We start from the raw sequence: 22,574 nt of genomic DNA, 5'->3' as shown, positions 1-22,574 counted from the left end.
ACTAGATTTATTTGTTTGGAGATTTGTGAAAGATGTGGTCTACAAGACCCTAGTGGGGAATCTGCAGGAACTGTGAGCTTGCATCAGTGTAAGTCACATCCGGGCATTCCTCTTTCCATCTAAATAAATAACACTAAGAGGTCTCTTGTCCCACCGAACCAGGGCAACCCCTGCCCTTGCACCTTGGAGAAAGATGCATCGCTGATCATTATGATTTACTACCTGCCAATCATTCGGGCTGCCCGCCGCAGAGGATCAGTACTCCGCATACCCAGAATGCCTACTACAGCCCTTGGGCTCTGGGACACGCTAGACCCATGGACTGACGAATGAGTGATCTTTCCGTGTCCTCCAGAATCATTAGGTTCATAATTTGTATACCACTGTAGTCAAGACTGCCTAACTACAGATCCTAGCCAATAGTTTTGCAGAGTTCTCTACGTTGTTTCCCAGTGGGGGTGTTGCATCACTTGAACATGTTACAGAGAACATGCTAAGCCAAACAGGAGCAGAACTGGGATATTGCTTAGATATCCTGCATGCTATAAATGGCACACACACTGAACTCTTATTAATGGCTATTAAAACTTTAGGTGTGTGTGAACATTATGTCACAAACTGAACCTTTTCCATTTCTGACTTATATGCGATCAAAGTTAGAAAGATCATTTTGGAACACCCTGTAGTATGCAGTCTGTTTTTCTCTCTACCTATTCAACAAAACATGGAGAATTTTTCTCAGAAAGCATCAAAAGACTGAACTCATATGTGAATTATTAGCAGAACCTACCTAGGCAAGACAAAAGTATATAAAATCTTGAAATTACATTATAGTATTTCAAAGAACAATGTTCATTTTAAAAAATGCAAAAGGCTATATTTTTTTAAAGGATTCTATACCAATTATATACCTTATGAAGTTAGAATAATGTTTTATAAATTGCTAAAAGAAACAATGTAAATGTTCATAAAAGTTACTAATATCATGAATTCGGTGCATTTTTATCAGATTCAGAATAAAAATGCATTATAAAACCTGCAGTTATTGCTTTTAAATTGCTTAATTTATTTAACAAACAGAATAATTTAAAAGATAAATTACATAGCTTACACTTTGTCAAATGGTAAGTGCTATCTTACATTAGCAACTAGAAAATAAAAGTATTTTGTTTTGGATACTAGTCGCCCATTGCTTTTGAATCACTCTTCTTGTCTTTTCTTCTAGAAACAGAAATTGGCCACTCAAGGAGGTGAAGATTCTCCTGTTGAACGTAGAGCAAAGCGCCATGTTAAAAAAAGATTTCGGTCACACTCTCAATCTCCCACTAGTCCCCTCTCCCCGGGCGAAAGTCACCATGCCTTAGGCGACTCCATCGAATCTTTAGGCTCTGGGGAGAAGAGCACACTGTTGCAAGAAGGAGAAAGCCAAATGGAAGAGTCACAGGCATCATTGTTGATGGTTTTCCCGAGTAAAGATGATGATAATACATGTGTGTAGTTTTAAAAAAATCTAATATGTCTGGCAGGATGTTTTAAATTCTGCAGTATGATGGCAATCACTATCTTAAATATTAATATTATATTACAAAATTTTAAAATCATTTTAATTTTTTACCGTTTGATTTACCCAGAGGTTCCTGCAAAGCAAAGTCTATAAATTTATTCCTTATATATTTTTATAGTATAAAATGATTTTACCTTTCACTTACACAAATGATTGTAGGAAGTACCCCATATGCTCCTGAGGTTTTGAAATATTGTTGGAACATTCACTGAACAACGAAATTGTGTATACCGATATACCTAACAAGTTTTCTATATTTTTCTTTTCAATATCTCTCATTAGTTCCTGATTAAATATATTCTCACCATTCAATGGCTGGTAAACAGATTTTGGGAAATCATTGTAAGGCTATTATTCCAGAATCCAAATTTAATTAGCCACAGTAAATTAATTATGAATGCAGGTTTTAGTGAACTGTTATGTATAGAAATGTAAAAATTTTCCTCCACTTTCCCCTTCTATTAAAAATAATATAAGTGGGAAAATACTTTTTTGCTGTTAATTGCATTTATGAGTTAAATTTTTATAGAAATTTTCATTTTTTTAAAAAAAAGTGATTCACTCAACTGTATCTTTCATCAATGTGTCTGAATTTATAAATTTACTTTTTTTCATTTTGTACAGATTTATGCTCTTTTGTATTACATTTTTCCTGTGCATTTTTTACACGTAACAGCCATCTAGAATATATCTAGAGATAAAATTTATCCACTAGAAAATTTTTTAAAAATTTCAAAAACTAATATTTCACTTTGGGATGATCGTGTATTTTTAGTGTCCTAAAATAAATGTTAAATGAATATTTTATAATTTAAGTTAAGAAGAGTTTCTTGCGTTTTTATTTATTTATTTTTGTTACATTTTGTATGTATATATGTATGTGATAGTCTTGAATTCTGTGAATTATATTTTTATATGCATTTTTCATTTCCAAAGATATTTTCTTATATGTGTATAAAAGTGATATTTTCTTTTATCAGTTTTTTTATTTTTATTTTTATTTTTTTTTTTTTTCAAACTGTTCTGTTTTTATTTAAATAATTTAGAAAGAAATTATGTTAAAGATATTAGTTCTGTGGTCTGGTAAGTTTAAAACTTAATAGTGCAAAAGTTAATATGTTGATATGTAAAATTATTAGAAGAAAGTTTATTGCATTTTATACTAAGTGTTTATGATGTTTAAGGTGTTGAGATGTTCTTCACTAGCATGTCTAGAGCCATCTGGAAAAAGAAGTCATAGCAAGGGGATCTTTAAATTTATCCTTATGTTATTGTAATCATATGCATAAAAATAACTGATATAAAACTAAATTAATCTGAGGAGTTTTTTCATATTATGTTTTTCTTCATGAATCATTTCCATTTAATAAAAGTTTTATTATCTTTTTTAGTACTATTACATTTAAGTAGTAATTCTTTGATTATAATGGTCGCATTAAAACTTGTAAAATAGTATCCTCTTTATATTAAACATATATTTTATAAAATAAATATCGAAAATAATATTAATAAATGTAATTCTAAAAAATTATACCTGTTTTAAACTGTGAAATAATTATCTGAAAATTTAATTGCTACCTTTCTGATACATATTGGATGTTTTTTATTATTATTATATTACTCCTCCATATGAAAGGATTAAAAAACAGTCTCACATGCGCTGGAGATAAGGTGTTTTATTCTCTACAGTGTTGCCACTGCTCACTTTAAAATTGAGTTTTTTAATAAAAAAAATTCTAAATTCGAGTTCGCCATATATATTTGGCCATGTTCAAGTAAGAGGACTACATTATTCAAAATTGGATAACTTTAGGTACCATTATTTTTTCATCAAATGAGAAACATACATTCATGTAGCTTCTTCAGCATTTAGTTTCTTTAAATATAATACAGGGTGATGATATTTGGTGCAACAATTTTAAATGATGTATCGCATTTAAGTGATTCAATACAAAAAAAAAAAAAAAAAAAAAAAAAGCAGTTTCGAGACTAATAGTTCTTCTGGGCTAAGGCCTCTTTTGGCTAATAAGCAGCAGTGTTGGAAAGGAAATGGCAAAAACACTTTCCCTTTAAAAAAATTCTGTCATGCAGTTTTTATGAAATACTTTTGCTTCCAGGAAGGATTAAGTGGAGGACTGTAGAAGTTTGAAATAATATATAAAATTCCTTAATCAGGACTCTAATTTCAGTCATATTGAAGCTGTTAACGAACATGAATTTTTGTGTTTTATAACATTTTGTCTGATTCATAGAAAATGTTTTTCTTTGAATGTCATTTTAGTAGAAAATTTGTGCCAAAAGCATTTTGAATGTTTTATAAAAAGTACAAGTCGTAATTAATATTTATAAATATTTTTGTGGTAGTGCACATATTTTTCTAGATTTAAATATCGCATAATTTTTCAAACTGATCTAATTTCATTTCTTATTTATTGTTACAGAATTAAATATTCTGTACTGATCAAATGAACTTTTAGTAATGAAATTTGATTGCAAGGCTTTATTTAAGCACAAAAAGGATTCAGCACAAATAACTAAAAATATTTTTTATACTTTTTATTGTTGAAAATTCGAGCCTTTTAATCTAATTACTAAATATATAGCAGTTATGATTACATGATATAACTATTTTATTAAAAAATAATTAACAAAATGAAGTTTCTTATCATTAAATGAATAAATGTTATTATTTTTCTTAAATTATGATAAGGTAAATACTTTAAAAAATTTTGTAGAAAAAATTAGTATTAAGGTTAAATTTAATTTTTGAAATGTTTCATGTGCAATTTCCGAAGGCTTACTGTTTGATAAAGATATTATTGATAAATATATATTATATATTTTGATGTACGTTGTAAATAGTTTAAATTTTAAATGTTTTAATGTGTTATGTTTTATTAAGAAGTGATCTTTCTTGACATTTTATAAATTTCCTGACTATATATGCATTTTACATGATATGAAGATAAAAATTTTATTCAGCTGATGGAGGAATACTTTTCTTTGCATGAGGTATGGCTTAATACTTCAGAATCTTTCTCAAATAGGAATTAATAAAATTCAGAGATCTAGAATACAAAATTTTGTTATTTTATTTTTTCAAAAAATAATCAAGAATTTTTTTTTTTTCTTTCCCTCGTGTTATTTAACATTTTAAAGCTTTTATCTGTGTCTGATGTTAATCTAAATCAGAACTTGAATTATTGCTTATCTCAGATAGTATTGGCTAGAATAAATTTTTAATTTTAGCTTTGTTACCATGAATACATTTTATATATTTATTTCCTCAGAATGTTTTTAATGTTTCCTAAATGTATTTTTATTTATTATTTTTATAGTTTATGATATTATTTATCACTTCCTTTTTGCATTGTGCATGTGATTTTATTAGTTATAAAACTATGATTTATACTTATTGGGACTGATTTCAAGCCTCAATGTTAAGAAGAATGTTCAACTAGCTGCAGGCTATTAAAATTGTGATAAAAAAGATGAAAATGTTTTAACTAGTATGTAAAGTAATATGTGCTCTCGTTGTGGTTAAAATATGAACTCCTTATGAAGACAAATTGCATCAAATTGACTTCTGAAATGCATAGAGCTTTTCCAGTTTTAAATCAAAACCAATTTTAAGGTTGAATTTTTCTTGTTTTTAAAACTCGCATTAATATTCCTTTCTTACCTGTACATTAATCTAATGGAATGGTAGATTTCTTAAATAGTGAAAATATTTATCTGGACTGAATATTACTGAGTAAAGATGCAGAGCTCATTGCCAAAAATGTCTTCAGCTTTTAATCATGCATAAATATACTTTTACATTATATGACTATTTTAAAATGGAAATCAAATATTCATAATTTTTCTGTTGCTATAGCCTATATACTAGAGGGAAAAAAAAATGATGAAATATAATCCTGGATGATATTTTAATATGAATGCTTTGTTTTACTTTTTGTTTCCTTATTGATAGTAGTAAAACATGTATGCAATGTGTCTAATACAGATTAATAGTATGCAGGAATTAATAAATAGCTAATATGGATAAATTTTAGCTAGAAGATTATGTGTTGGATAAAATGTATGTGAGTTGTTAATCAAAATGTAGCGTCCTTTAATGTGTGATATACAGTGGTTTTTACAAATTACTGAACAAAACTTTCAAAAGTTATTCTAAGAAAAACTATTTCATGAGACAACGATGAAATATTGATGAAATATATAATATATTTCTTAACCAATTGGTAGTTGAAAATTTTAGTCAACTGTTTGCTGATAGGTTTTACCATTTGATAAGCAAAAAGCATTATACTTCTTAATTTGCAAAAGTGTCAATTGTCATATTTCTACATTTTAATTATGAATAACAATTAATTAAATCAGGCATTGTAATAGTTGTTTTTGAATTAATCTATATAGACATTTTTTAAAGTGTTCTGGCAAGTAAAATAATTTTATTTATCATATATTTTGCATCTTTTCATAATATATAATATTCTTGCATTATTTCCTTAATCAGCAAACAATTGAATTATGCTACAAACTGAACTATGTTTATAGGTATAGATAAATATACTTATTAAATGTTATTGTTAGTTATGCATTTGTCAACATTCTTACTGCTGTTGCCTCTTGAATTCAGGGTGACATAAAGTCGGTCATAATTCAAAAAAGACATGCTATAAACTAAGCAAGAATGTAGTATTATTGTTTGAAATAAGAGTATTGGAATATTCAAGTGGAAAAGTGATTTTTTTATACCTCTTGAAACAATCTGGAATGTGTAATTCTATATAAATTTCTAATTTGAAGCAGACCTTTAATAATCTTTCTAAATATTTTTGTGTTTATTTCATTATTGAGTATCTTTCAGTTATTAATATTGATTCCATAGTAGCTTCATTAAATTATTTTTAAATTATATGCAGGAAATGATAAACGATAGCAGGTGTAATATACGTAATTTCTACTTGGAAGCCAGTAATAATTAGCTTTACCCAATTGATTTTTTATAGTATATCTTATGTATGTTAGTTATTCATAATATTTTTAATATTTTAATTGCAGTAAAAGCAACATACAGTAAAGTCTAGTAAACAAAGATAAAGTAGGTATCGCCTGAGGATGTGAATCTGAAAACTGCTTTTTCAAATCACCATTCATTGCAGATATTTTTGCAAGAGTCGGCGTATTGTCATCATTTGTGTGCTATATGCAACATATAAATCCAAATTTATATTCTAAAATGAACTTTAAAAGCAAATGACCTGCTGCAATAAGGAAGCAATTAAAAAACAAATAGGCTAATAATTTTTATAAAGGACATAGTCAAAAGGTAAGTCATGTTATATTGCATAAATAAACTTTTATAATAATCTTTTTATGTATTAAACATATTTTGTATACACGAACACTGTGAACTGCAGAGATATTACTTCTCAAAATTATTGACCTTGATACTTTATTTCAACTGTAATTTTAATGTTTTCCAAAATCTACTCATTATGTTACCATCTAAAGTGTTTGCTTGCTCAAATGATAAAAACGGGTACACCTGAGTTTAAGAGGCAAACATATATTAGCAATGTAGTTGCAGATTAGAATGTTTGTGTATAGCTTATGCTTTGTGATATTAATGGTACTTACATATTATAGCTGCTATATATGTTTATATATATATATATATATATTATATATTTAACTGAAATGCTAGTTTTGGGGGCATAAATATTTGTCGATATATGCATTTTGATTATTTTTGTGTAACCTGCCAATATTAAATAAAAGGCTTGCATATAAAAGCACTGCTATGCCAAACAAAAACCTAATTAGATCTTGTTGTGATATTTGGCCAAATTTATAATGTCTATATAATATAATTATTATACTGTATTGATTGTTATATATTGTGTATTTGTATGTTGTGAAATATAGTCTAAAAACAGATAGTGTGTGAATTCTTTAGAACATTTTAACAAATGAAAACACACATTTATTTCACGTCATTTGATAAAACATAAATTTTATCAAAGATAATAAATTATTGCATTAGAATTTAAAGTGTACTAACTAGCTTTATTAACTTAATTCAAATATTCACTTTTTGTTTTAGTGTATAATTTTTTGTTTGGTAATATCACACTTGATTGTTTTACTTGTGCTATTTGCTCATTCCTAACAGCATTATTTTTATATTTATGCTTTCTACGTGTACTGATATGTTTTATTTTGGAAAGTATACATTCTATTACATATTTACTCAGTTTCAAAAAATCACTGTCATATTATAATCCATCATAATTGTTCCAGATTTCACTTGCGGTAACCAGCGGGAGATTGCGCTGATGACTTCATGTAAGTACTAGTACATTTGTTGAGGTTGTGTAATAACTACTTCATTTTTGAACTCGAAACATATTTATTATAAATTATAATAAGCTCTAATTGCAATATCTAATAACGTGGAAAGCACAGAACAATTAATGAAGGTAAGATTACAGTCCTCATTATGTGAAGATCTTGTTAATGAAGATTACAGTCCTCATTATGTGAAGATCTTGCTAATGGCAGGTCTCTCTAGTCGAGAGATCCAGAGCATTCTGGCTTGCTGTTCGGTTGGAAACAATCTGCAGACTGAATTAGCAATGCCTCCTTAATTTTTTAGTTGTATTTTATATCCTTTGATTCGTTATATCCTGAACGATATCACAGGAAAAACAAGATCATTGGTACGTCAGCCCTCCTGAAATCGAGAGACTTTGACGACACACACAGCGCAGAGTGCTAAAATCTCGACACTGGTCATGAAGTTATGGCCCCTGTACTATCAACTGGAACGAATTATTATGTCTGCAATGTCAGACCATGTCGTCTGACACATCGTAACAGCTTGAAAACAGTGACTTGCAAGACCGCACACCCAATTTTTCGCATCTCGGTGTGGTCCACTACACACTTATTAGATTTTTTTTTAAAGTGGCACAATAGCTAGGAGGAAATGCATTTATGGGAAAACTTAAGAATATGGTATATTTAATTATGGCAAAGTATTCGAGGGCTAACTGCGTAAGGGGATACTTGGGTTTGATTACAGTACCCGACTAGGTAGCTGGGTGAGGCTTTTATAGTTCAAGCATAAGATTAAGTCAGTTTTTATGAAGTTTTCTATGAAAACATGCCTTTAGTTGCAGATGGCACTGTAACCTCTATTTAAAGAACATTCTAGTTTACGAAATCTTTTATTTAGCAAATTTTTTTAACAGGATTCTGCCCAGTGTGCTTGTTCATTGTATAAAAAACTCCAAATAGTAAGTATACTTAACAAAAATTTTTAATGGATGATTTTTTTTTTTTAAATTTTTCTTTTTTCTTTCTACTTTAAAATTATTTATTCATTTGCTGTGACCTACACATTAGGGTGGAGTGAAAAAGGCAAAACTTTTTTTTTTTTTTTTATATATAATTTTATGATTTCCTGACCCCCCAACAAATTGTTCTGTTTGATGAAAAAGACTAAAATAAAATTGCAGCTCAATCTCTCGTCGTCTTGTGGTTCCACATGAGGTAAATAAAAATATCGATGTTAATGAAGGTATCGAACTTTTTAACAATATTTTTAATGATTTTTTTACAACACATTTGTCTCCTGATATGGTTATAGTTGATAAAAAAGTTTCAGATTAATCACTTGTCATCTTTAGATTTTTCATGCTTTCAGTATTCTTCTCAGGCCAAGTTCATGAATATGTGCTAGTTCATCTTCCAGTATCCTCAACAGGATGTTTTCAGAGTAAGCAAAATAACAGTTCCTCTGAATAGTTTCGTGAACGATTGTCTTAAAATTTTCTGGCAAGAATGAACTTTTCTTCACATTCCATGAACACAACATATCCCTTGTGTTGCTCTCAGCATTTTCTTTATTTCAAACCAGGATAGCACATAAACTTTTATAACATATTCAGCTAGTCGTCTGTTGGTTCGGCAGTTGATACATAAAGGCGAAGAATTCTGTTGGCTGCAGTGAGCTATCTTGAGTGGACCATCTTCCCAGAACTATTGTTTGCTGGATCTGAAAGGGTGCTCTCCGCGAGGATACTACCTTAAAAATATGAAAGAGGTATTTTTGTTCAGTACTGAGGTCTTTTTGGTCAATTTTGGATAGATCAACTAGAATAGGGAGATAATTTGTCACAGGAAGGGTTTGGCATGTTTTTATGGATTCTTCCACTGTTTCAGAAAACTGATGGCCCAGATGTATTTCCATCAAGCTTCTGGAAAAGATGACAAAGAAACAGTTCATTGGTATGCTACAAGCATACTGACCAATGCAGTTTATGACCAACAAAAAGCTCAAGACCTCTAATTATGCCATTTTTCTTCTCAGTGTTGATGATTTTTACCTTACTCTCAACAGCAAGCAGTTTGAAAAGGTTAGTACCTTTCTGTGTGATAATGTTGGTAATGCACTGGATCCAGAATCTGGAGTTACATGTCCTACATAAGCAGAACCAGGTTCTGACAAGAAAAGAATATGCTCTTCCTTAAGTGTAGTCCTGTAGAAAGAATTTCCCTTCTTCTCATACACTATAGTTTTGTCCTTCCTCCCATCAAAGTAGAATGCCATACAAAGATTGTATTTCTGTTGTAGCGGTTGATTAAAGCTGGGACCACACCTTACGACATTCTCTCCGCAGCTTACTCTTGACAATAACTTTAGCTGAAGTACCTTTAGACACAGTTCTCAGATCCTGAAGTACAGAAGATGCAATGACTGCAGCTGACTTATCCAATAATCCCGCTATCAAAAGCAGCATTTCAATTTGGAAGAGGTATTGACATTTAGACTGTCTTGGAGGTTGAGGGAATTTGAGAATCAGTTGCTTTCAGATGTTTGGCTTCTTGACTAATGAGATCGTCATCATCTTCAGGGGATGTCTTCTGAATCGAACACCGACACAGCATTTACTTCTAAGTTTGTATTCGATTACAGACATGCATTATCTTTATATGCCCTTGCCTTAGCTTCCTGATTTTCCCTTCTTTGTTTCTTTCTCTTATACGTTGCAATTTTCGGCTTTCAGAACATTGATCAACGCAACGGCCATTTTACTTTCACGTTGTTGGTCTATTAACAAATTTCGTTTTGTGCTTGGAATCTTCATGCAACACATTGTGTGTAATTAAAACATCTGCATGCAGAAATATCAAAGTACTGTTTGCATGATCGAAGAAATCTTTAATTTTATCAGCCTACTTCTGAGATTTTGGTATTCGTTTTAAGTTTTTGGTATTCATTTTAAGTTTTTGTACTTTTCATTGTAATTGGTAAGTCAACAAGAAATTTTTAAATAAAGCATCTTAGATACAGTTCTCAGATCCTGAAGTACAGAGGATGCAATGACTGCAGCTGACCTATCCAATAATCCCACCCTGTCAAGAGCAGCTTTTATTAAGTCTGATTTAACTTTCCTTCCAAATTCATGAAATGTCACAGGAAGCAATTTCAGTAATGTCCTTGACTGACGAGTCTTTGTTCCCTTTCCACAATAACTTATTTACTAACTAATTTGGTCTCCCGTGGTATTTCTTGCCAAATTTGCTCCAATTGTCTGGCTAGGTCATCAACATTCTCTGATAGACGCAGTTGCCTTCCCATCATGTCGCAGACATTTTCAATGGGAGAGAGATCTGGAGGGCCAAGGAAGTATTTGACAAGCTGTAAGACAGTTCATAGCAACATGTGCCGTATGTGATCTGGCATCATCTTGATGGAAAATAAGGCCAGGTTACTGTAAAAGGAACGGTAGCGAAACAGGTCTCAGAATGTCGTCAATGTACCACTGTGCTGCGAGTGTGCCTCTAATGATGACAAGTGGTTCTGCTATCAAGGGAAATGGCACTCCAGATCATAACTCCTGGTTGAGGGCCTCTGTGGCGTGCAGTAGTGAAAGCAGGATTGGCATGCTGCTCTGGCTCCAGACACGTCTTCGATGATCATCACGACACAGTTGGAAGTAGGATTCGTCTCTAAAGACTATACCTTCCCTGTCAGCATCATTCCAACCTGATCTAGCCAAGCACCACTATAATCTGGCTCAAACTTTTGCAGGCGTGAGTAGCAGGTAGCATAACGGTCAGTACAATTGTAGATTTTGCATTATCAGCCGTCTGTGTATGGTCATGGTGGACACTCATGTGAAGTTCGCACATTTGATGGTTGATAGCAATGAATCAGGTGCTGTGACGGCTGATCTAACAACCATTATCCTCCAGATCTGTTGTGGCTCTAGGTCAACCCCTACCATAATGATGCTGAAATCTACCAGTGTCCACTCATTCTTGCCAGCATCTTCTAATCGCTGTATGGATTCTTTGATTTGTCCAACGTGCGTCTTTCAAACTCTGGCAGTTGCTCATAATGAGCTCGAATCCTGCAGTGAGGCATTTTTTCAGTCACCTATCCTAAGTTGCAATGCAACAGTTCAAGAATAGCTTCTTATATACATCTGCTGGATGCGCAGTTCCGATTTACTTGAGATGGCACTATTCATTCATTGAACACTAAATTTTAATCATTAGCATATTTGGATGACTCCTTCTTGGTGCTTTTTTTTTTTGTTTTGTTTTGTTTTGTTTGTTTGTTATAGAGTGTAGAACATCCATTTCTATTACTCCTTTTAAAATCATCATTTATGACAAATTTTTTTATGTCTATGACTAAAAATATTTGTAAAAATAAAAATGGATTATTTTGCTAAAGTCTATGACTGGCTATTGACTTTGAGCAAAATTTATGAATGTTTGAGAAAAAACTCAGGATGTTTGGGTATTTAGTTTTTGAATTTAAAGTTAGAAAATACTTTTACGGAGAACTTCCTAAGAGAAATAAATAGGTTTATAGCAGCATTGAACTATTAATACACATGCAAATCTATTTCCCCTAGGAGGCCCCACAAGGTTCGACACAGAGAACTCTGAGGCTACTGGCTACGATCTGTACCTAGGCAGTTTCCGCCACGGTGTAAAATAGAGCTTGGTGGTTCACACAGACCTGTGGGTGTGATAAAACTGTCTCCATTTTTTCGAGTGGGCTGCAGGGTGAGATATACCCACAGGGAGGTGTTCTAGACCCGGTGCAAGGGCTTCGAGCATTTCGCATGGAACTGGCAAGTAGCATCTCTAACAGCCAGTCAACCAGGCATGCAGTTTATTGTAAAGCCTGAAAACTGGGAATGGTGGCCCAGAAGGTAGCAGTGGTTATGGAGAAAACTTTTAACACGCTGACTGCCACAGCACTTTTCAAATTCCGGTCCGAGAAGCCAAATCGATTTAGTCGGCTTTTGTTAGACGAAGCTCTTTGCAGAAGCCCACTACGAGTCGATTCAAACAGACATGCTTCGACTCGTTGCATCAGTACAGCTAAAACAAGCGCAGCGGTGCAAAAGTGGTAAGACAAACTACAAGATAACTCATATTGGACATCCAGCAGACGCTGAGCAGTCAACATGTTAAAGTCTGCCACTTCGGATTAAGTGCCTGAGGTATTGATTTACCCTCATGGGGGAACTTTGACTAGCAACCTAAACCCTTCCTAAATATGGGGGTTTCTTAGCTGGGGCCACATTGTGTAGTGTCTTAGAGACTGAGCATGTATACAATTATTATTCCCTTACGAAAAACAGGTATAAAGTAATTTCTTTCTTTGTCAATGACTGCATTATTTACATTTAAACTTGGTAATATCTTGACAGAGTTCTACTATAATCTAAGTGTTGAACTCTTTTTCAACAAATAAGAGTTCAAGAAAACTAGCTACACAGTCTTTAAATTTGACATTTTTTATTAACAATTACAAATAAAATTTTACAGCAAAAAATGGTTTAATTTTTGCTGATGTCAAAAGAAAACAAGCATACTTTTAAGTAACAAACAAGATCACTTTTATTTCACATATGTACAATATTGAATAAATCAAATATATTCAGTTGATAGGAAAGACAACACATCTAGTTTTATGCAACATGATAACAAACTGTATTATAGAGTGGTACTTCTAATATGGTATGAATGCAAATATTTATTAAGAGTCACAAAAATAATTTCTAGCCTTCTTTAAAAGAAGCATACACATCTCTACCAAAACTTTTTTTTTTTTTTTCCTTTCTAAAGTGTGTACATTTGCAAAAAGAAATTTCTGTTGAATACTTTACCAAACATCAAGAATATTGAAGATCATCATAATTTATCAAAACATCATTTAAATGCAATCAGCCACAGGGCTTATGAGCAAGCATGCAATAGAAACTTTTAATCTCCATACACCAGCATGTCAGAGAAGTATCTTACCTTCCTTTTACTTCTTGCCTTTGCTAAAAACTGCAAATTATGGTACCGGTTTTTAATTTAATACACACAGAAAAAAAATTTTTAAATATTAAATTTTAAAGAAGCAACTACATTTTATTTGTGGAACATTTTTTTTTAATTTCTCAGATCGATAGTCACTAATATTTATTGGCAGCATAATTGAGACTCTCATTATTAAAAAAATTAAGGTCTCTTAAATAAGTTTTCGTTTTTCAGATAAAAATTCAGAAGAAATCAAGCTGCTTTGCTATATGATTAACTTCAGGCACCTTTTTATAAAATACCTCCAAGTGAAGCATCAGTAAGGCAAAAAGAGAGGAAAATAAAAATTAGCTCTTCAAAATATTTTTTATGTGTATCACATTTTGTAAAGCTTATGAAAAATCAGGTACATCAGTTCAAAGTTGTGCGCATACCTTTTTCATAGCCCCTAACACCATGGCATTGAAATATTCAAATACTGGATTTAAAATGCCTCGAGTATTCCTCATAAGTAAAGTAGTTGCTTCTTCAGAAAACTAAACCTGTTATATGAATATTTAATATCAGTTTTTAATAATACAGTATGGCAAAAAGCAATCCATTACATCGAAATCTTCTAGTAAAATGTCTTCCAGTTACGTATTAAGCAGAATAAGCTTATAAATATAAGAAAACAATAAGCTCAATGGGCTAGTGGTACAAATAACAATCTAACAATAACATTAGTATGAGTATTTACAATGAAACCACTGCCATTCATAGAACTAATTGTGAATATTCACTAATATAACAGGAGCACCATAGAATTTGCAGGTTCTTCCAAAGGCAAGAACTTAGTTAGGTCGGTTCATAATCCAAATGTGTAATCATGTATATTATGGAATTTCCATAAATCTCTACACATATATCTTAAAAAGTGAAGTTTAATGAAGCCAATATAGCATTAAGAATCAAAATCATAAAAGCAATGTTTTCATCATTAATGTCTATTCCTCTTTTTTTTTTTTTTTTTTTTTTCTGGCTTTATAAACTTAATAGGATATTAAGTATCACAGAACACTGCTATATAACAGTCATCTACTAAAAATACCCTTCTTAAAAACAGAACATACAACCTGCTTTAAATAGGAGATAGAGATAAAATACAGCAAAATTACAGAATGTTTTTACTATACTTTTGATAGGAGACATTTCAAAATTCACCACCATTTCTCAAATCAGCATATTCCAATGAATCATTCTCCATAATACTGCACTAATAATTTACCATACACACTTTGTCTAATAAATAACTTATATTTGCAAAAAAAAAAGTCATTGGTTTGCCACTTCACAAGGGATATATTATTATTCCACATCTGTCACAAAAACACTATTCTGGTTTTTCAAGTTTATATCAGTGGCTTCCATATGTTCTTTTTACCAAGTAGTATTACTGTTAGGAGGTGATCTTTCACCGTTTTCTCCTGGCACCGGTCAGTGATAATCATCGCAAAGCATTTTTGGTACATTCACAAATTTTTGGTATGTTCATCTCACATTCTTATCACAATGCATACAAGATTTGTAATGTATTTACCATTTTACGGACAAATCTTTTAGAAGCATTTTCTTTCCTTCTCTCATGACATTCCATTTCTGCCTGAAAATCAACATATTTCCAGATATGATGGCAGTCTGTCTTCTGTGTACTTACTACTTTTAGAGCAAAACTATGTTTCTAGCTTAGCACATATAAGTGGCTCTCATAGATCCTATTTTGTGGAATCGTGCATATTACATAGATAAAAGATCTGCCTCCCACTCCAGTTCGGAGTTTGTCATCTGCTCAAAATTACTCTTTTAGAAGAGTCGGAAAGCTTGCAGAGTCATCAAATTGAAGAATCAAAGATAATAGGAAGGAGCTGGTTAAAGAGCCTAGAAGCACAGCAGTAATGAAGCATCATTAAATAAAGCAATAGCAGCAAATGACACTGTCTTTCAGTAATACTTCCTTCTCGTACACAGGACGATGCTTATCAACACCTCTATAATACCCCTTGAGTGAAAGTATGCTTCCTGCATTTAGATCTTGTACTTTTAATGGACAACTAAAAAGGGGTTCATCCCCTTGAGCTTCTCTAGAGAAATCAGAAAAATAAAGGAAAATATACATTTTGATTTTCTCTTATTTACTTCCAAACAATTCCTTTACTAAAATAAATACTGGAGTTGATTATCATCAAGATACTTAAAGAAAAGATCACAAATTATAAATATGATTTATCAGCATGATATATAAAAAGAATATTAAGGAGAAAAGTAATCTGAAAAAATATGCAGTGTGATGAGATATGAACAAGGTTACGTTTCAAACTTGGCACTTTCATGATTTGAACAGAATGCAATTTTAAAAAAATATATATATATATATATATATATATATATTGTACAAATAAAAGATGGCACAGATGACTGAGAATGAAAAGCATAAGTGGAGTAACACTGAATTTTTTTTTTTTTTTTTTTTTAATTACTTGAAGATACGACAAAGTTTAAATTTCCTGTAACATAAATGCCCTGTCAGGGCAAACTTTTCATGTTCTTTGACCTTTTTAGAGATGATCCGACTTTTTATTTGACTTCATTCCTTGAATGGGAACAATACAATCTAATTTGGCTAGTCAACTTTGCAAGGAATTAAGCCAAGAAAAAAGAAAAGTCAGTTATTTTTTTTTTAATCATACGTGATGCAACATGCAATTGGTAATTTTTCGTAAATAAAAGAATGCGTGTTGCAACCATCTGGAAAATGACGACAATTTCATTTTCATTCTTCATCATACTTCCCTCTTAAACTAGTAAGGAATACAAAGTATTTGTTAATGGTTTTCAGAGATGCAATAATAACTTAACATCAGTATTCGATTAATAATTCATATGGTAAAATATGTTCTTTTATATGTAAATTTAAATTTTCTATTAGCATTTTTAAAAATAACACTTTTCATTGATAATCAACTTCAGAATTAATGTAAGCAAAGTTTCACAGTAGCGTACAGCACATCTTTCTAACAAATATAACAGTACTTAAAGATTAAGGGGTATGCAGAGGTATTGATGCCAGCAGCTAGCTTTTAAGATTCCAGATGCACACGGATGATTGCTTTATGTTGATGGTGGAGGTACGGCTGCAACAGGCTGTGGTTTTCCTGTTGTACCACCCCCACTTGTTTTCTTCTGGTTATTCAATTGTTTAAGAGTCTCTGCAGAGGCATTGGCTCGCAGGATATCATTCTCATGCTCCAACTGGGAAATTCTTTCCAGAAGTTCGGTTATCTTTTCCTTCAATACTTCGACCTCCTCACGGACAGCAAACATCAAATGGCTTTTCACGAGATCCTGTTGAATTTAAAAATGCAATTACAAAAAAGATAAACCACTCAATATACTTACATGAATAAAAATTTCAGTAAATTTTACACTGGAGACAACCCAACACAAATGAAAAAAGGTAGAGTAACAGACCACATAGTAGAAAAAGTTACAAAATAGATTATTCAGTAATCGACCATATGATCAAAAATATCTGTACAATTACTCTTCCACGAACGGCATCATGAAAGGTACTTTTTGATTATCTGCAATCTTACTGAAAGGTTGTAAACTTCTTTATGACTGATTTTAGAAACTCTGCTTGGGTATCTTTAAACGCCTATTTTTTACACTCATTGAAAAATCCGAACACTTAACCTTTTTGAAGAAATTCTATTATTTTTTTGTGATGATGTTTTTGCCACATACACAACTATATTACTAAAAGAAAAACATCGGAGAATTGCATAGAAGCTCAGCATTTCACGCCAGTCATTACAATTGCCCAACAGTCATATTTTTACATGAAAATACATGTCTTAAACTATTTTTCAACATAGTTTCTGCCAATGATCAAACACTCGTCATAGCGGGTGACCAGCTTTTGTATACCATCGTCAAAGAAACTTCCCGCCAGTTTCGATAACTACGACTCCACAGCATTTTTCGTGTCATCGTCAGATCTAAAGCGCTTGTGAAATGACACACCCAAGTTTCATCACCTGTCACAATTTGGTTTAAAAAGTTTTCTTCCTCATCACTGTACCGCGTGAGAAATGTCAAGGCACTACCAAGTCGCTTTGTTTTGTGAACATCAGTGAGTATTTTTGGAACCCATCGGGAACACGGTTTGCGATAATTCAAGCGGTTAGACACAATTTCGAACAAAACAGTACGTAAAATTTGTGGAGATGCCTCTGAAAGAGTTGTCATTGTGAAGCATCTGTTCTCATGAATTGCTTCATCAACTTTCCTTACCAAATCATCGGTGACAAAAGAAGGCCGACCACTCCGAGCCTCGGCGTGGACATTTGTTCGACCTGCATTAAACCTTCTTACCCACTTTCTCACCATTCCATCACTTATCGCGTATTCACCGTAAACTTCTGTCACTTGTCATTCCTCGCGTTCAAAAATTTAATCACGGCATGAATCTCACAGTCAGCGGGAGAACTCATTGTCTGAAACATTTTGAATGTGCACAGCAAACTGAAAACACAACATAGAGCAACCAAAATGGCGACAATTGAAAGTCAGTGAACAAGAGACTAGTGCGCATGCGCGGGACGCCTACCACAGCGCTGTGACAGCACTAGAATGAAACGGTACTTAGTTTCCGAATATTATTCATATGAATAAGCCTTATAAATATCCACCTTTATTTCTTGTAAATATTTATGATTAAAATTACTTTATTTTCCACATTCTAATTACTCACAATGTTTAAATTTCAACACAATGAAAACAGCAATTTTGACATGTCCTGTCAGCCCTAAAGCTCTGTTCAGACGGCGGTGTAAAGGGCATAGACGCGTAGTCATAAGGGCTTAAAATACGGGAATTTCTTCACACTTCCGAGAAAGGTGTGTAAGCCGTGGCCAATGGGAGAAGCTAGATTTGTGCATGCGTGGATGTGTCTACAACTTTCTCGCGCTGTTCTCCTGCTCGATTGACTTCCCGCATTCGCTCTGCTTGTTTTGTGACAGCAAAATCTTCAGTAGAACGCCGCTTCATTTTAGCTTCGCTCTGATTGGTCGACGCTTATCCCAAACTCGGCATAAAGTTGAAAACTTTGAACCCTACGCCACGAGCCCTAAACCAGATTTTTGTGACGTAGCACAGACTGGTTGCCTTATGCTCTTTACACCCCTGTCTGAACAAAGCTTTAGTGGCTATTTAAAAATATCTTGCCACCTGATACAGTCTCTGTGGGTTCTAAATTCTGCGATTCGGCGGGCCATACTAGCCCTGGCGCTGCTTCCGTGTTTATGTGTCTAATAAATCAGTTATTCTCAATTCAAATAGCAATAAATGTAGTCTTTTGGCCTATCAGTATCATTAAAAAATCTATTTTCAGCATAAAAAAATTTTTTCTTAAAAGTTTTCCTCGTCAACATTTTTTAGCGCATTTAACTTAAATCTATAATCATCGCCAAGTGTAATATCAACATAAAAGGTTACCATACTCCTTTATTATTCAACTACTAACATAAAAAATTTGTTTAGGCTCACTACATGAGTTATTACTCAAGTTGTCATGTGTTGATAAACATGCGGTGATGAAAGGAAAGTATAATAAATAAAATAATGATTCGCCAGGTTGGCGTCAGATCAACGATACATCTATGTAGAATGTTTCGGTTTGAGATGTGTGCCAAAGCAGATACGCAACAATGGAGCCAAATTACTCATTCTACAAATTTATGCTAAAATGATTGTTTCTTCAACAACAAGGTATTTTATTTAGTGTCGAAATGAAATTAAGAATCGGGACTCTCCAAATGCTTTTTTATGTGTGGAGGGAGCAATTAAATGCGCATGCGTAAAACCTATGAGAAAAACGGTTTTGAGGTCCGGATTTTAGATCATTCTGGATAATGGACGTCCGAATTTGTACAATATTACTTTCAGCAAAAGCTAGTGAAACTGATACTGATGCTACCTACTAAATGTACATTTCTTTTTGCTCTGAAGGAAGAAAATGTGAAAGAAAAGTTGATAGTCAAATCTCCCCCCCCCTTTTTTTTTTAAATGTCTGTCATCAGTTAGAGGTTCGGTTAGGTTATTCAATTACGGCGAAGCCTTGAGGGCTATCTGCCTAAGGGAAGGGAAACTGGCTCATATACACGTATACATTTCGGGAAAACCACGAAAACACCCATGCAGCTAGCCCGTTCGAGGGATTCGAACCTCGGACCGAACTACCAGTGTTCAGCGACTTTACCGCTCGGCCGCTGGTGGGCCATCATCAGTTAAAGAAAGGAATGTTTATGAACTCTAACCATCCAATCAGCAAGGCTTTAAATGGAATAGAAGGCAAAGTTAAATAGTAATTTATACGATTGTGAACAAAATTGTTCAAAATTATTCTCTATTCTTTCTCTCGGTATACAAAATTTTATCATTAATTGTGTCCGCTTTTATTCATTATCTTTGTTGTTATTTACTATAATTTTATTAATTTATTTCACCTGCTTATTTTGACATTTCTGATGGTTTTTTCCATAGGACATTGTCTGCTCTGAAGGAAGAAAATGTGAAAGAAAAGTTGATAGTCAAATCCCCCCCTTTTTTTAAAATGTCTGTCATCAGTTAGAGGTTCGGTTAGGTTATTCAATTATGGCAAAGCCTTGAGGGCTATCTGCCCAAGGGAAGGGATGCCTTCGTGGAGGACTTTCTAAGGGAAACTGGCTCTTATACACGTATACATTTCAGGAAAACCACGAAAACACCCATGCAGCTAGCCCGTTCGAGGGATTCGAACCTCGGACCGAACTACCAGTGTTCAGCGACTTTACCGCTCGGCCGCTGGTGGGCCATCATCAGTTAAAGAAAGGAATGTTTATGAACTTTAACCATCCAATCAGCAAGGCTTTAAATGGAATAGAAGGCAAAGTTAAATAGTAATTTATACGATTGTGAACAGAATTGTTCAAAATTATTCTCTATTCTTTCTCTCGCTATACAAAATTTTATCATTAACTGTGTCCGCTTTTCTTCATCATATTTGATGTTATTTACTATAATTTTATTAATTTATTTCACTAATTTATTTCTGCTTATTTTGACATTTCTGATAGTTTTTCCCATAGGACATTGTCATTTTTAATTTTAGAAATAAAGCCTTGAAAAAAAACAGAAGCTTCTAGAAAAAAAAAATAGAAGCTTCAGTTTCTTGAAAAAAAAAAAAAAAAATAGAAGCTTCAGTTTTCTTTTAACCTCAGAAAATGATACTTTCAATTCGTAAAATTACTAGACAGGATGTCAAGAAGGAAATACATTTGTTAGTTGCAGGGCCAGTGTTAGGCATTTTGCCACCTGCTGCAAACTCAGAGTCCTGCTACACAGTAGGTTCTTAAAATTCTAAAAATTTTGCTGCCCTAAATTCTACTATCCAGCATCTCTCTTATATACTAAAAAATTTGCCAACCATAAATTTTATTGGTTATTGCTTCTCTAAATTCTGAAAACTAAAAGCAGCCCCCAAATTTCTGTTCTGGCATGAACCCTGATTAGTTATGATTATTTCATGGAAAAAGCTAGTCCATTACCTTTGTTAAATGTTAACATGCTGATTTCACTCCTAATTTTAATCATCATCATCACATATTTCATAACAAATGCATATTTCCGAAGATTATTTCATATACACATACTAGAGAGAATTGAAAGAAACTTTGCAGTTAAATTTCACCACTAAGTGTATCCTTCATAATACAATTCATCGGAATAATTAACTGATAACTACAACAACAAATCAATCAATTAGATGCATAAAATTAAAAACTTATACAATATTCAACTGGATTTTTTTTTTTTTTTTTTAATTTTATTTATTTTTTTTTTTTTTAAAGTTATAAAATTCAATTTTGGGATAATCAAGAAAACTGCTTGAGTTACTATTTAATAATTACAGTCAAAAGTCTAATTCGGACGTCCATAATCCGGACCTCAAAGTTACAAACTTTCTGCCCATTGCACATGCGTCAACGCACGTTCACGCATGCACGTTTAATGTATAACGGACGGTATAAGCTAAGCTAAAATTATCTAATTATCTATTTCAGTTAATGTTGCAGATTGCACTGTTCCTTAATCTTCTAATTGGATCCGGCTTATTACTTTTTGCAGACTGTTAGAGCAATTTTATAAAAGTAAGCTTGAACTTTCGATTATGTCAAAAAGAATTTGATTCTGGAGCTGCCAAAGGATCTACAAAACGAAAGCATGTTTCGATGTCGATCAAACAAGAAGTGGAATTGCTCCAAAAATTGGATAAAAGCATATCCTTTGTTTCTCTAAGCATTCTGAAATCTGTTTATCAATTTCATGCTGCTCTGCGGGGGAAGGGGACATCGCGGCACGCAATGAACTGGAAGTTTATCTATCAGCACTATCCTTATCTTCACGGCAGATGTTTTTATTTCATTCGGCTTATAATTCCTTACTAAATGTAGTATTTCATCTCTATGTACTCAGTCTTTGATAGGATTTAAATCAAATTCCTCGTCATTATAAATATCGCAAATACACATCAAACAGTCTTCTGGTTGCAATTTTCTAATTTCGACTATGCGTAATGTATGGT

General features: G+C 32.6%; 2 protein-coding genes across 7 annotated transcripts in view; one reads left to right on the top strand and one right to left on the bottom strand.

Annotated features, from left to right (window-relative positions):
- Positions 1 to 7,510, top strand: part of unc80 (unc80, NALCN channel complex subunit) — a 249,409-nt gene extending 241,899 nt beyond the window's left edge. The window contains exons 64-65 of one of the 2 annotated variants that reach the window (XM_085816189.1): positions 1,226 to 1,490; positions 2,749 to 7,510. In XM_085816189.1, coding sequence (XP_085672315.1) covers positions 1,226 to 1,490; positions 2,749 to 2,804 — 321 coding nt within the window. In that variant the 3' untranslated portion in view covers positions 2,805 to 7,510. Of the gene's footprint in view, positions 1 to 1,225 lie in introns of both variants that reach the window. The other variant, XM_085816190.1, reaches the window with a different exon arrangement.
- Positions 7,511 to 13,479: 5,969 nt separating this feature from the next.
- LOC118181881 (uncharacterized) overlaps positions 13,480 to 22,574 on the bottom strand; it is a 537,207-nt gene continuing 528,112 nt past the window's right edge. For all 5 annotated transcript variants that reach the window (XM_085816197.1, XM_085816199.1, XM_085816198.1 and 2 more), the window contains one exon: positions 13,480 to 17,293. In XM_085816197.1, coding sequence (XP_085672323.1) covers positions 17,060 to 17,293 — 234 coding nt within the window. In that variant the 3' untranslated portion in view covers positions 13,480 to 17,059. The remainder of the gene's footprint in view (positions 17,294 to 22,574) is intronic.

This window comes from Stegodyphus dumicola, chromosome 4 (assembly GCF_044657685.1).
Source record: "Stegodyphus dumicola isolate Sdum_Otavi_A_Nest chromosome 4, ASM4465768v1".
Lineage (NCBI taxonomy): Eukaryota > Metazoa > Arthropoda > Arachnida > Araneae > Eresidae > Stegodyphus > Stegodyphus dumicola.
This window is presented reverse-complemented; position numbering and strand designations above follow the sequence as displayed.